General features: G+C 41.4%; 2 protein-coding genes across 2 annotated transcripts; one reads left to right on the forward strand and one right to left on the reverse strand.

Annotated features, from left to right (window-relative positions):
* The first annotated feature begins 1774 nt into the window (after positions 1-1774).
* Positions 1775-2482, forward strand: bou (glycosylphosphatidylinositol anchored membrane protein boudin). The gene has a single exon (XM_017083400.4). The coding sequence runs from the start codon at positions 1865-1867 to the stop codon at positions 2315-2317; it is 453 nt and encodes a 150-aa protein (XP_016938889.2). The 5' UTR covers positions 1775-1864; the 3' UTR covers positions 2318-2482.
* Positions 2483-7705: 5223 nt separating this feature from the next.
* Inx7 (innexin 7) lies at positions 7706-9565 on the reverse strand. Its single transcript, XM_017083367.4, has 3 exons — positions 9139-9565; positions 8275-8984; positions 7706-8208 (listed from the first exon to the last, which is right to left on the reverse strand). Exons 1-3 carry the CDS (start codon positions 9370-9372, stop codon positions 7818-7820), a joined length of 1335 nt encoding a protein of 444 aa, XP_016938856.2. The 5' UTR covers positions 9373-9565; the 3' UTR covers positions 7706-7817.
* Positions 9566-15109: the final 5544 nt, after the last annotated feature.

The raw sequence follows: 15109 nt of genomic DNA on the forward strand, positions 1-15109 counted from the left end.
CCGTTAATGCCCAATGAAGATTATGTTCGGAACCCCGACTTGGGACTATAATGAGGTGGAAACACAAGAGCACAAGTGCGGATCGCAATGACTCAATGCCGAATGGTCGGTGATATTGTGAAATGGCTTCCCTTCTGCCGGCATTCCAGTCTTGGCCACTTCGATACTGAAAACTGTAGTTACGGGTATAGGTATATATCAGTCCAAAACGAGAAAACTTGCTTGGCTTTCAATTACCAAGTCGTGGGCTTGGCTTGGCTTTTTTTGTGTTGGCCAATTGGGTGGTGGTACTGGTATACTTGATCGGTTGACAACGCTCCCGCTCTCTCTTCCCGGAGATTCTTGAGTCGAAGAATCAGTAGGAGAAGCGCAGAAAGAAGTTGAATGGCCTCGTTTTGGTTTGGAGTTCCCCCTCCACGATAAAAAGAAACAAGAATGTAAGGGCGCTCTGGTATTCGAAGCCTGAAACACCCTAGATAGTTTGATAACAAAATTTTGGGACTCAGGAGATTCCTAATCGTGAAATTTAATCTCTAGAGATTCCGGAATTGATTCCGTTTATCGGATTCTGTTCCTTTTTTAATTGTTATTTAATTTGTATATAACATCTATATAACAATCCAAAAAAATAAAAAATGTTTAAAAAAAAAATTAAAACAACCATTTAACGAAGCGAAAAAGTGCCTTGAAAGTATTTTAGATTTTTTTTATAAAATCCAAACTCATTTTAAAAATTAAATTACCCAGTCCAGTGAGGGTATGCTAAAAACCACCTAAGAAAGCATACCAAAAATGCCAACACAAGCCATCAACTTGGGAGACAAAGCAGAGGAACAAAGGCAAAGTATCTTTGTATCTGTATTTGAGCACTCTGGCTCTGTGTGAGCCCGTTTGTTTGTTTTTTATGCTCTACGCGTCACGTACTAAGTGCCTTTTACCTGTTGCTGGCTGCACAACAAGTTTCAGGTGGGGTCAACGCCGATAACCGATGGGCCCGGCGATAGCGATTGCCGATTAGCGATTGCCAGGGCGCCGTCGAAGGATATGTGATGTACGTACGTATACAACTAGCCCTAGATGCTCTAGCCCTCTTACCTGGCAACCGGTTCTGCTAACAACAAACAAGGTGAGAGAGCCGAAACAACGTCAGTGATGCCACAAGTATTTGAATGTGGTTAAGAATAGATAAAATTATATCTTAAAAGCTTACTTGTTTGCTATCAGGTTTTGGATAAAATTCAATTGGTGTCCAACTTTTCTGTCTAGACTTCTGGAATTCACTCTATTAAAAATAAAGTATTTAAGATTTTTAGAAGTTTGATATTGGAACTATTTTATTACATTAATATTTTAAAGTTATTGATTATTTTGAAATACTGAACACGTTTCATTAGAAGCACAGGACTTAGGAACGCTGTCAAGATCTGCGTTTTCTAAAAATATGTAAAAATATTTTGTGGTCAGCTGTTTAGACTTCTAGATTGATAATTTAGATATCAATAGATAAGTAGATAATTAAAATTGGAAAAGTCTCGTGGCTTAGAAGCATGTCATTTCCCATGGGTAAACTTGATTTTTTTGTTAGTTTGTCCAAAAATAACCCAAAATCTATGGGCTGACCTATGCTGACCTCTGGAACTGGCTAGATCTTTCTAAATATGGCTTGAAAATCGCCGAAATTAAGTCGCAGCTCAGCGCTTCCTCTCTCGCGACTCACGCGCTCTCTTTTGGCCAGCGAAACGAACGGGAACGGAGTCGCAGCGGCGTTTCAGTTCCAGTATAAACTTGGCATTTGCTGACGAAACGCTGACTGTTTAATTTACTAGAGAGTCTCTAAAGTTATTGGTGCGACTGTGACGTAATCATGTGGCCGCCCAATCACGCCCACAATACCTGTCTTTTAAGCCTGGCCTTCGGCCTTTGTCTTTTGATGAGCCTGCAGATGCTAACGGTATCGGGGATCGAGTGCTATGTGTGCGACACGAGCGACACGGAGCACCCATTCCAGTGCGGCGAGTGGTTCGAGCGGTACGACGAGCCGGACATCCAGCCACAGAACTGTTCCAGTGTACATGGCGCCCAGTTCTGTGTGAAGCACGTGGGGCGCTTCGAGGGCGGAATCGGGGCGAAGAGGTTCTGCAGCTCGAAGGACATGGGCAACTACTGTGACTATGTGCGGAATAAGGGCGATCGCATGGACTATCGCAGTTGCATTTACACTTGTGATACGGACGGTTGCAATGCCGCTGGAAGGCTGGAACTGGAATGGGGCGTGGCAGCGGCACTCCTCACTCTCACTTGGCTCTTACACCGCTGACAGAGAGCAAGATGGGGAGTGAGAGGGGTAGAGATCACTGCTTTATCATTTTTTTTATTAATTGTAAGTTGTAACAAAGTAACTGACACACATACCACACTCTAGTATAGAGAAATACAAAAACACAAAACCAAAACCAAAAATATATAAACAAAAACCCAGAAACTAACCAATGTTTGTATTTACGGGAACGTAACCAGCTGGAAATGGAACTACAACTGAGCGGGGAACGGTTGGCAGTGGAACAGCAGGTAAATCAGATACAGATCGATTCTCTCGCTCTCCCTTTCTCTCGTTAAGCCACGCTTGCGCAATTTGAGAGAGCGCATTTTTTAAAGTTTTTATGTATTTAAATCAAACAAATACCCTACGAAAATTAAATAAATGTAAAATAAATTTTATAAAAAGGTTTTCTGAATTCCTAGGCAGATAGTATCCCTTAGACTAAATTCCCCCTTCTCTGCAAGAATCACAGAGTGAGGTAAGTTCAGTAGAGAAGAGTCATTGAGAAATTTGGAAACCAATTAAAGAGCACCCAAAGGCGTTCAATCTCGGTAAAATTTTAATTGGCTACACCCCAAAAATGAAACAACCCCTGCTGGCTCTTCTAGACGCACAAAGACCACCTTGAGCAGTCGTAGTCCGATCGGTGACACACTTTTTGTGAAGTCTAAATTCTAAATTCCCAGGGCGATGCGGAGACCGCCTTTTTGAAAGCCGACGACGATCTGGTGACCTCCGATCGAACGGCGAACGCAATCAATCGGAATTGGATTTGACATTTTTCCATTTGGCAATTGAACGAGATCATTTAAGCCAGCTCAATTTGCGGCTGATTGATTAAGCTCAAAGAGAGCGCAACCTGAGGCAGAAAAAACATCTACTCCCGCTAAAAGACGGACGGATAGTTTAACGGACAGACGGACGGGCAGTTGCGTAATTGCTCAAATTGAAAGCGCCTTGAGGCGCTATCATTGGGCATGGGACACTAATTCGCTCTGGTCACCGATCTCGGTGAGAGCCATGCCCAAAAAAAGGGGCTAAAAATAAGAATAAGTTGGTGTGATGCAAAAGAGATGAGGTAGACAATCAATGATCAAAAGAATGCGTTAATAATCACATTTCATATTAACTTTGGTCATATCATAAACTAAAACGACCATTAAAGATATCCCTTATACCAGAATTAGAACATAAAATCTTATAATGTATTTAAATAAACTAAAACTTCTGAGAACTTAAGATGCAGTATGTCATTATCACAAAAAATAACCAACCACCGTTTTTCAATTATAAAGCATGATCACAATGACCCCTATTTCAAATAATTTTTCCTTAGGTATTGAGAGTCCCAAGCTGAATCCAGACCTTCTTTGTAAACATACATATTTAATCGCTTCGTGTCGATTCTTTATCAGCATTTCAACTGTCACATTTGGCCTGTCTCCTATCTCTTGTTCTCCCCTCTCATTACGCGTTTCCCAGCTTTATTTAAAAATGGAAAAATAAATATACAAAATTCTACGATTTTTTGTTCCTATTTTTTAGCTCAAACATAGATAGGAACGAAGGTTGATTGAGAGGTGTTATGGTGTTAAATGGGATAGAATAATGTGAGTGACATTTAAAATGTATTCCAAGTGATGGGTGGGTTAAGTCATCAAAGCTGACTTTGCGTTCATTATACTTTAAAGTCTATGTGTTATGGAATTAAGACATGAGGGTTCCAAAGAACTGTAATCTTTTGATTTCGATTGCACAGTGTTAAATAGAAAAATGTATTTCATTAGTTCAACCCCATTATCTGTTTTCAATATAAAATTCGTAATACCTTGAAAAAAAACAGATTTGTAGGCAGGATTTCCTTTGGGATTTTATTTGGAATTGTAGAAGATTTCTCATCTAAAAAAATCCGTTCAAGGTCATTGTCAAGACCTGAAAACAGAAATAAATCTAAACGAAGCAGACGCATTTGGAAAATTCTCGTAAATTCCCAACAATTTCGAAACGTGTGCCACATGCTTCACAAGAATATAGAAAGAGAAGGAGGAAGAAGAAACGACAGAGGAATAGGGAGAAAAAGAGGAAAGGAAAGAGAGGATAATGTGGAACAACCCCCGAAACAAAAACAATCTGGTCAACCCTGAAATTCAAAACTGCTTCCTGGAAAAACCGCTCTCGCCAAGCTGCTGCGTCATTATCCTTTGGGGGTGGATCTCTCCCACCCACAGAGAGGGAGAGAGAGAAAATCAGAGAGACCATGAGAGATATGTTCAAAAAGACTCCGGGAGAGCCCGGTCCTTTGTTCCTGCTTCCTGATTCCTGTTCCCAACAAAGGAACTTCGACTCAAATCCGAACTCAAAATACCATCTCAACTCGAACTGACCTACGCGTGAAAATTTTTGCGTCATTCGCGGAAGCCAAAGGATTCCACAGGATGACGACACAAAGGACACAAAGGGCGGAAGTTTTTCTTTGCGGAAAACGAAATTTCCAACGACGAAGGTCGTTCACTTGTGGACTTAGTTTTTGGGGGAGGATTCCTACAACCAAAAAACGTTGTCATTTTGGGGGTTTTGCGTGGTGTTGAACAGATATTGCGTATTTGTAATGAGGAATATACTAACTATAATAATAAAAACAAGTATCCTTACATATGCTGTTAATAATGCTTGTTCTAGCTTATAAGCCCAATTCCCACCCTCAATTATCATTATCTTAAAACCAAATCACGTTGTAGGAAGTTACTCAAAAATTCGAATAGCAAATGAGGCCCAGTTGAACTTCTCTGAAATGCTTATAAATCTCCATAAACTGTGACTGGTCTCTTATAATTGGGGGACCAGCCGGTCGGCCCTACGATCCCAAGCCATCCCCCCAAAAACAGGACCCCTCTTCCTATGGCTTATAGCGGTGTCTGCTAATCCGCACAAATTAAATGCAATTGAAATAAATTTGCATGCCAAGAGATTGGCAAATAAACGTATGCAACAAGTGTCCCAATTGCATATAATTTATTGGCAACAAATTCCGGGCAAGGCACGGGGCATAATAAAGCTCTTGAAAGGCAACCCCTTCGGCAGGTCAGAAATTCCCAGGCAGCTGCAAAAGTTCAAAAGTGTTAATTGTCGCATCAATTGAAGGTATTCGGCGGGCGGTCTAGACTGCAGTTTATAATGGGGAAGGTGGGGTGCACCTATATCACTTACGGTACTGAAAACATTTATATCACTTACAATAGCCTACACCAAATTTCACCTTACTCCGACCTTATCTTTACCTTTCGAAATGGAAATAAAGATTGCTTAGCTCCCCCATTCCAAATTTCACCTCATTTCCACGCACACCTTTTAAACTATATCCAAGGAAGCCGATCTATAACTCTCTCGAACACAGACAACTCAATAGAACAAGTAAGTCACAAGAAAAAAAGAATACCTGGCATACCCAAACGAGAAACAGACACGACCAAAAGTCCATTTCGATCTCCAAATTCGATCTCATAAATGTTAACGGTCATTCACCAAAGCGGGGGGTAGAAACAACAATGGCAGCAGCAACAATCTCTGAAAAAGAAAACAAAGCCAAAAAAGGGGGGGTCTTTATGATCAAGTCGAATAGCAGAATATACTGATTTGAATTTTTCGAAAGACGGTATAGGGGAAGATGCATGGGTGTTATTGTTCAAGGAGCTGAACAGGTTTCCAATAGAAATTCATGTAATACTCAAGATAGTATACAACAGTGTTTTTAATAACTCATTTAACTATAGCTTTCATGTTATTGGATTGTTTCCATAGCAACCAAATATGCTATTGCTATCAGATAAAAAACATTTTTTTTAAATATATAAAAATATGTATTCTTATTTCAAAATTCGAACAAAAATTACGACTAGCAAGCAACTTCAGCAGCCGAAGAGCAGTGACAGAGCGAGCTTAGCACATTATTTATTATTTGATATATTCGAGAGCTGGCTTTTTCTGCTTTGTTGGGGCTTTTACGCGAGCCAAACGAAAGAAATCACTTGATATGCAGGCGGCGATCGGATCGAAAAGAACACAGCCAAAGAGAATAAAGCAGAACAGCCCCAAATCGAGTTGAGGCTGAATAAAAAATAAGAAAAATGTGGAGATCTCGCTATAGAGGCGACAAGAAATAAACCTGATCGCTTTGAAGACCCCTTCTTCTGCCATAAAATATCTCCCCGGAGTGCTTTGAAAGTTGAACTTTTGTCAAACTCAATTCGATCCAAGCCGGTTGGCATTGACCGCAAACTATCAAAGCGAAATCTTGTCAGATAATCAATGGGGACTCCGATTCAGATTCGGAATCGGAATCGGAATCGGCTTTAGATCCCCATTCGAATGCTGGCCACCGCTTTTGGTGGCACACAGGTGTCATAACTAGCTTGCCATTACACCTCGCAGCGAAGTGGCGCAAGATTTGCAGCTCCGATTTGGCAACAGTTGCCAAAAGTAAGTGCAAAAAGCTTCTCGTACTAATTGATTGCTAAAGACAGCCGAAACGGAGGATCTGTGCGGGGCAAGTCAAATGGAAAACGGTCCAAATATGGACTTGGTTATGACAGAGCGGCATGTGTAAATGTCTTTATGGGGTTCGTTGCTAGATTTTAAACATATTTTCTTGGGTTGGCGCATACTTTGCTTTATTTTGCCTGTGTTTCACCAAAACATTGTCTCGTGGATGGGAAATTTTCAAAAAGGCCCATCAGGAATTTTATTTATCAAATTCATCTTATCTTTCTATTATAGGGTCTTAAAGTTATAGTCATTTTTTGAGTACTACAGATGAGTACCATTTTTATTGACCATCTTCTTAAGATTCTATATTAATCTTTTAAATAGGGAATGTATATGATTATCTTCGTTTGATAACTCGGAACCTTTTCGTCGTAAACCACGATATTTCTCGTAAGCTTAGATAAGATAATGCTCTTTCAGTAGCAGTAACTCACCTGGGGGGGTTCGGTATATGCAGTTAGAAAATCTCTAACATCTGGGGATCTTCTGATGCAAATCTATTCAGATTTCCCAGTCATAACCCACAATCTATGACCCATCTACGGAGCTAGACGGTTTCACTGGGTTCGGCCTGACAGCTCTGATACAAACACTTTCGAAACCGCAGCGGATCGCTCGAACTGGGTCACCCAACCGCAGTCGCCACTCGACACAAACTGTCGGCCACGCCCACGCCCCACGCCCCACCAAAGGTGTCTGATCGGTTTTGGTTTTGTGTTTTTTTTCACCCATTTTTTAAATACCAAACACCAAATTACTGTTTTTCTGTCGGCCATTTTGAGAGACTTTTTTGTCTGCCCCCCAAAAACCTGTTGCTTTAAGTTGACATAAAACAAAGCCGAGTCTCTTAAAATAAATATATTTATAATAAAATGATCATATAAAAAAAAAAACAGGTGTAAAAACAGACAAAGCTCAAATAATTAATTGCCTAGCGTTAATTGAAATGCATAAATTATACAGGTAGTTTGGATACCTCCGAGGTCGTCGGCCCTTGGGCTCCAGTGAGGGGCGTGGCCCCGCCCGCAGAGGGCGTGGCAGGATGTCGGTGGTGTAAAAGGGGCGAGTCCACCGTATCCAGGCTACTGATATCCGGATAACGGGGCTTCGCGGGCGTGGGCGGCGCCTCTCGATAGGCATTGATATCGTTGTCGTGGTCGGGATTGGGAAACTCGCTGGCCAGGTGATAGATGACCTTCTTGAACAGAAACTCCGAGAGGTTGGAGCGCAGGAAGAAGAGGAACATCCAGTTGGAGAAGTTGCACTTGCCAATCACCGCCGATATTTCCTTTTCGTCCAGTTGACCAGGCTTTGCCCAGTAAAGAGACCAGCGGGTGAAGGTGACACTGGTTTTGGGGATCAGATAAGAGGGGTTACCATCTGGTAATTCCCGGTAGGTAATATCCACTTACTTTCTGTAGAAGCATAGAGTGAAAACTCTCCAAATCAGTCCGAGAACCGTGACGGACAAAAGGAAGGCGTACCAGAACCACAGGATGGTATAGATCTTCTCGTTCATGATGTTCAGGGCCATCACACAAAGGGTATCGTGATCCTGCAAAGAGCCCGAAGCACCATACTTGTGGAACTTGCACTTTGTAACCTTGGGAAAGACTGTGTCCAGAACGCTCAGCTCGTCGGACCACCGGTTTCTCAGGGCCTTCGGACCCAGGGTGAGAAAATGTCCGCCCAGAAATCGATTTGTCCACGTGATCTGCAACAGAAGATTCAGCAGATTGAGCACCTCGGCGGTGACCAAGTGGGCACCCCACGACTGGTTCAACCGCATCCGGTCGATCATGGTGCGGCGAATGTCCTTGATGCGCTCCTCCGCCTCCGCCATCGAGGGGATGTTCAGCTTGCCGATCCGCAGGCTATCGTTCTTCAGATACCTGGTTAGACCCACCATTCGGAGGCCGAAGACCAGGGCCTTGATCCGGCCGCCCTCCCACTTCTTCCACAGGGAGTGGGGCACGTAGAAGCAGAGGGCCTGGAAGAACAGGACGAAGGGCACCCACTGGTAGTAGGCATGCCGCTTGATCTGGTCCTTTGTGGGGTCATAGTTTCCAATTCCGGGGGGCTCACTTCCCGGCTTATACGTGGATTGGTTCCTATCAGATACCTAATAGAAGTTTCAGAATATGATGTTGTTCTATAGTTATTCTTATTTCTACTTTTGATGATGGGGAAAATAAGCCCTATAACTACATATAACGTTTCAAATTTGATTTAAACTACTGAGGTCCTGTGACCCCTTGGTGACCCCGCGAACTTACCACTGTGAAGGTGGGCGTGAAGAAGCAGAAGGTATTGATGACCGGCGCAATGACGCCGTCGGACAAACACTGGATATGCTCCCCGATATACTGGCGCGACGTGATCAGCAGGGTGGCCACCAGGAGCATCACGAAGGTCCATCGATAGTGCAGCTTGAACACTATGTTATCGATGACCACCCGCGTGACATCGAACTTGAGGTACTGCCTCACCGAACTGAAGGTATTCAGCATTGTAGCACCCTCGTTATCTTCCTGGGTTTAGGTTTTGGCTCCGTTCCGATTTCTATTTCGTTGGATTTCTTACGATGGTTACGATGATTTCGGTTAGGTGGCGATTACAAATACGCCGGGTTCTGGAGTCGGATGGATTTGTGCGCTCCGCTTGCCGCGGCTAGCTCCTCGTAACTGCAAGGCTCGGAACTCGAGACATTGCTCCGGGTCTCCGGGTCTCCGAACCTCCGAACTCCGTTCCCCGATCTCCATTCTCCGTTCTTTTGAGAGGGCTTTCTGGCGCCTTATCGACCGCTCTTTTTGGCCAGGAGAGCCGTCCACACCCGATAAGATAGTGTCGTCGAGTAGAAGCGCACGGAAATGCCGAATCAGCCATTTAATTGGGTTTAATTCAGACCTGTCCAAGAAAAGAGTAAGGGAAATATGAAAACCTACTGGAGTGCACTACACTGGGAAAGATTTATGGGACACTATTGGCAGAAAGCAAAATACAGCTCTGCCTATTTCTGCCTTTGATATATGTCTTTCCAACTCCGTATCGATAATAAACCTAGTGATTCCATGATATTAATGTGCTTTACTATTTTTTTTAAATTTGGCTTTTGCCGATTCATTTTTCCCAGTGCACAAAATCTCTTGAAACCCAAGAAAACCCCGAATTGTTTCGGTAATTATTCAGTTTTCACCCATTTGAGAGCTTCGGCATGAATTCGGCTCGTGGTTTTATGAAAAACCGAAGAAGTCAAACCCCTATGGTTCTCTAGGGTTCTCACAAGAGCGAGAAACAGAGACAGAGAGAGTGAAAGAAAATTTAGAAAACATTCTCAGGGTTTACCTCGTCGATGGGCCTGCGATTCCGACCCAATGATTTCTGCCAGGTGTGTGGGTGAGTAATTTCAAACTAATCCAAATTAAAGATCCAAGAGCGACCAGAATAATGAACGTGAGTGATCGAAATAAAAAAACACAAATAAAAAATGAATCAGTGGGTGGAATTGTCAATGACTCAAGAGACTTAGGATATCAGCAAAATAGTTATTTCCAAATAATCAAAGGCGATGTATAAAATACGTCATCTAAGACTAAAAAGAAAACAAGCAAACAACTTGAAATCATACAATTCTTAAATGGGAAATTCCCTAGAGCAATCAAAGTTTCTGGCCAGTCGATTTCTAGAACCCTTTCTGCCGTAATCTGGAACTCTCCGGGTATTGAAGCGTGCCGCTATCGCCCCAATAGTGATTCAATGCTGTCTATTCTAATGGATGGGACCGACTTTGGATAAGTGCATAAGTATATTTACAGCTTGATATGGGCGATCGGATCGGCGAGGGGCGGGATGTTATTGACCCAGATCAGTGCCAGACAGAAATAAGGGGGCTAAATAAGTAGACTCCACTGGGACGGATTAGGGCCCCTTCTGTTTGCTTTTCAGCGACATCGGAACAAGGTTCTCCACAAGTGATATTCAGGTGGATATTCACCCTCCACCATTGTATTTCATTATTTAGACCCCACAATCTTATCGTCTAGTCAATCCCCAGAAAATACATTATTTATTTTTTAGTAACGCCCGGCATGTTTTCATTTACCTTCTGCTTTTGGAATGCCATCAGAGATCCGTACTATCAGTTCATAAGTATCTATATCTCTTGCTTATCTAAATAGCTCGCCAAGGAACTCATATTCGGTGCTTATAACTTAAGCGTTTAAGTGGCCGCTCCGAACTTTGCCGGATAAGATAGACATACAATACCATAGCATACCCTCTTACATATAGAAGTCGTGCGTAACCAGAGACCGCCGACTATATTAGTAATTGCAACATTTTTAGCCGGTTGACTGCTCAAATTTGCCTCTACTAGGGTTTCGCTGGAAATTGCTTTGATTACGTTTTTTAGTATCGTTCACCTTTTTTGTTTTTTTTTTGGTAACGAAAGTTCATTGATTCATATTGGAATAAGAGACATACTGCTATATTAGCATAGCCCAGATACAGATAAAAACACATAGGTTATACAAGTTCTTTTGTCTTTGGCAATTTTGCATTGAAATTTAAATAAAGCAAACCGCAATGAAAACGAAATTCGAACCATTCAAGCAAGGCGCTCTACACATATTACCCTCGGCTACAGATTCAATTACCAGCCATAAGCAATACCCCTCCATAAGTACATATATTTGCAATACAGACGTCGCGATATTGATATATTCGCATTCGTTGCAACAAAATTCTGCTGAAAAAGTGAAAGTGTTTTTGATACAATTTGGTTTGCGCAATGCAAATGAAATCGTTGATGGATGGTTGGGCGGTCTGAAAAAGTCATATTCAATACGGCGAATGACGCAATTTTAGGTATCTCTTTCTTGCTTTGCAATTATTTGTATTTCTTTATCTATATAGTTAGTTTCACAGTAAAATAATCTAAATGGTATGTGTTCCCATAACCAGTTAGCATCGAAGCGAAGCCCGCTGATCTCTTGATCATAAAATGGCAGAGTTTAATGTCCGTTCAATTAGTAAAAGTTGTTGTCCTCTAAATTGGAAATATACAATGTTTTTGGGTCAAGTCTTTCCAAACTCAAATCTTAATTACTGTCTGACAAGTGTTTTGACATCTACAGAAGTTTCTGAGTTTTTTAATTAACCCGATTGCAATTCGATATGTATGTAAATTCTGTCTGTTGACAGTGAAAAGCTGTTGTCTACGAGAATTTAAATTCTCAATTTAAATACTCATCTGACCTTTCCCTTAAATTCCCCATGATTGACTTGGATTCTAATAACTATTTTTGGTAGGATTCCCTACTTGGGTATCCATAAGATTATTGATAAAGGTATCATTTATGTTGCCATAGCATTGCAAGTTGACGAATGAATAAATCGAGAGAGAGAAACGCATGCGTAGCTTGTTGATGTAGATGTATCTTCTTTTCACCAGATTGTTTTACGTGACGCAGACGATTTTCGGGGAATTTTCAGATATGTTGATGTTCGATTTCGTGTGAAGTCGATGACTAAGCCGAAACAATTAAGCATGTGCCACAGGGGGAAATGGTGCTCTGAATACACAGAAAACAATAATTGTATATATTTTGTTTAACTAATCAATATATATGGGATATAATTATACTTAGCCTATGTTTAGTACCAAGAGATGTGCTAAATCCAAAGTTCAAGAAAATGTCTGGTATATTTTTTGGGGATTCCATGGTTTAAGGTCCAATATTAATTTCAGTGTGTGTATAAATATAAAGATCGTGAGAATGACGGCAAACCAATCGGCGATCAACAAACTTTTCTAAATATTTACTTCTTATAGTTGTCTTAAGATGTCCGATGATTTGAATTGGGGCAAAATTGGCCAACTTGTGCGAAATTTGATATATACATATGTTGGCGTGGTCGAAAGACAACTGATCCAATCTGATTTATTGGACTCGGTATTGGCGTTAGTGGGCAATTAAGACCTCGGTCTCGCCTCGGTTCGCTGCGGTTTTCTCCGGCTATTAATAGCCCAGACAGTAGTCGTCTCGTTAAGGGATATATACCAGTCGTATACATCGGTGTGCGGACATATAGGCTTAATGGTTTTATAACTGATTTTTATTGCCGCTCTCCCGCTTCCCAGGTTGCTTGGCAGGCAGCAGCTAATCATTATTGATTGAGGGGACCCATTGGTGCAGTTTGTATGAGTTTGTTGCAAAAATAATTTACATCTTTCCCGGGGCTATATTTCGTGTTTCAAACTCAAATCAGCGATCAGCTTGGGAGGTGGTTTCTACGATAGATTGAGTTGTTGCATATTTATCTATATCTTTGTAATTTATGACTTAAGGTGTAGTATATCGTTATTAAAAAAATGTATAACTATATTTTTTATTATCTACTTAGTTCCGGCTAACACCCTTCAAGCCCATTAAACCTCGAAAAGCAATTGAGTGCCTGCCAAGTGGGACCTTCAGACATCCCCAATGTCCGACCATATCAACCCAGATCTTCGATGTCATAACACCTACATATGGCAACCAGTTCGCTTCCCATGACAAATGCTCTATCTCTTATCAGCCTACTGGAACTAGCCGTGTATTGCTACATCTAGACCGTTTTAATTATTTTGTACAATCGAATACACGCACTTCACAGCAATATATGGTAGTACGTTATATAGGGTCGGTGTTATATATTCCTATGAAGTATATATACGTATAGCTATATACCCCTGATAAGCCAGTATGTGTCCGGATTGAAATGTTTAATTTACAATTGAGATAGTTCCGAGGGTTTTGAGAACAGTGGCTTCAAATTTTTGGACGGAGAGCAGGTAAAAGAGGAATATCGAATCTGAAGAGCGGACCAAAAACAAAGAAAAAGAACGGGCAAGAAGAAGAACGAGTGTAACAGGTAGTCGCGTTTTCGTTTTGTTCCTATATCAGGGCTCTCTTTTCTCTCCACAGAAGGGCATGAAAAATCCCGCTAAATAATCTTTCCCTATACCCGAAACACAGGTAAGTTCTTGTACGCCGGTAAGTGCTGGAATTCACCAGGTATACAGAGGTTTGCAGGTATAGAAATGCAGTGAAAGCAGAGAGTTCCAGTATTGGTATTTCTTTGCATTTCCTTTGTGTTCTCTCATTCACTCACCTCTTTGTGTCTTGTTTTCCCCTCTACTTTCTGTGTTGGTGGTGCAGCAGCTCCAATCTGAAAAACAAAACCACTTCAGCATCCAAAAGTACAAAAACAACGACAACACAACGGGTTCCAAGAACTTGTCGCCTCCGCACACAAATACAGACACAGACGGAGCTCCAATATGGCAGATTCCGAGTTAAGAGTTGGCAGGGAGCGGGGTGGGGTTGGGGTCGTGTCCCAACGGGGGGTTAAATGCATCGGCAGACTCATGAGCGTCGGCGTTGCCAGATGTCGATAAAATTAAATCATAAATCTTGGGTGCTGAAAAAATAACTGTCTTAACCCCAGAAGGTATGCAACATTTTAATATAATATTTGAAAATTTTTAATTTCTTAAAATAATGTAATAAACGTTTTTGAAAATATTGATGTAAGGTTTACTTTTGAAAACTTTTTAAAATTACGTATTTTCCTAAATTTAGTATTGTTCGTTTTAAAATTATTGTTTTAAAGATAAGATTGTATGCCCTAACCAAATTAGTAACGAGGTAAGGGTGATGACAAATTTGATACTGATATAATACTTTCAAATAGATAGTCTTATCTTCAAAAAACCATGCAAGTTAGAAAAAACTAATCTAGGGTTAATTGAGGATAAGGCTGCCAGATGTACCATGAAACCGTACGTGCTTTAGCGTAGGCTTTTGGAGACCTTAAGCATAACATGTTTTAAGCGAACTATAAATGTATAAAACTAAGGTAAATAGTTAAGGCCTTTTTTTAAATATAGTGCAGCATCACTGAGTCACTCTTCCTCTCTCTTTCTCTCCGGATTTGAAAATGTTACCCTTTTCCTTTGGTCCACTGTTTTTTTTTCAGCCATTCCAAAACGCGAGAGCGCGAGTGCCAGAGAGCCGGGAGAGGAGTGAAAAATAAAATGAAATAAAATAAAGTTTATTGTTTAACAAGATCCACCCCAGAGAGTGAGAGGAAGAGCGAGAGAACAATCGCTCTCGCGCTCTCTCCCTCGCCAGCCGCTCGCTCTCGCGCGACGGCGTTTACCGGAGCCAAGCGACTTGGCTCAGCGGAAAGCCGAACAGTTTC

This window comes from Drosophila suzukii, chromosome X, assembly GCF_043229965.1.
Source record: "Drosophila suzukii chromosome X, CBGP_Dsuzu_IsoJpt1.0, whole genome shotgun sequence".
Taxonomy (NCBI): domain Eukaryota; kingdom Metazoa; phylum Arthropoda; class Insecta; order Diptera; family Drosophilidae; genus Drosophila; species Drosophila suzukii.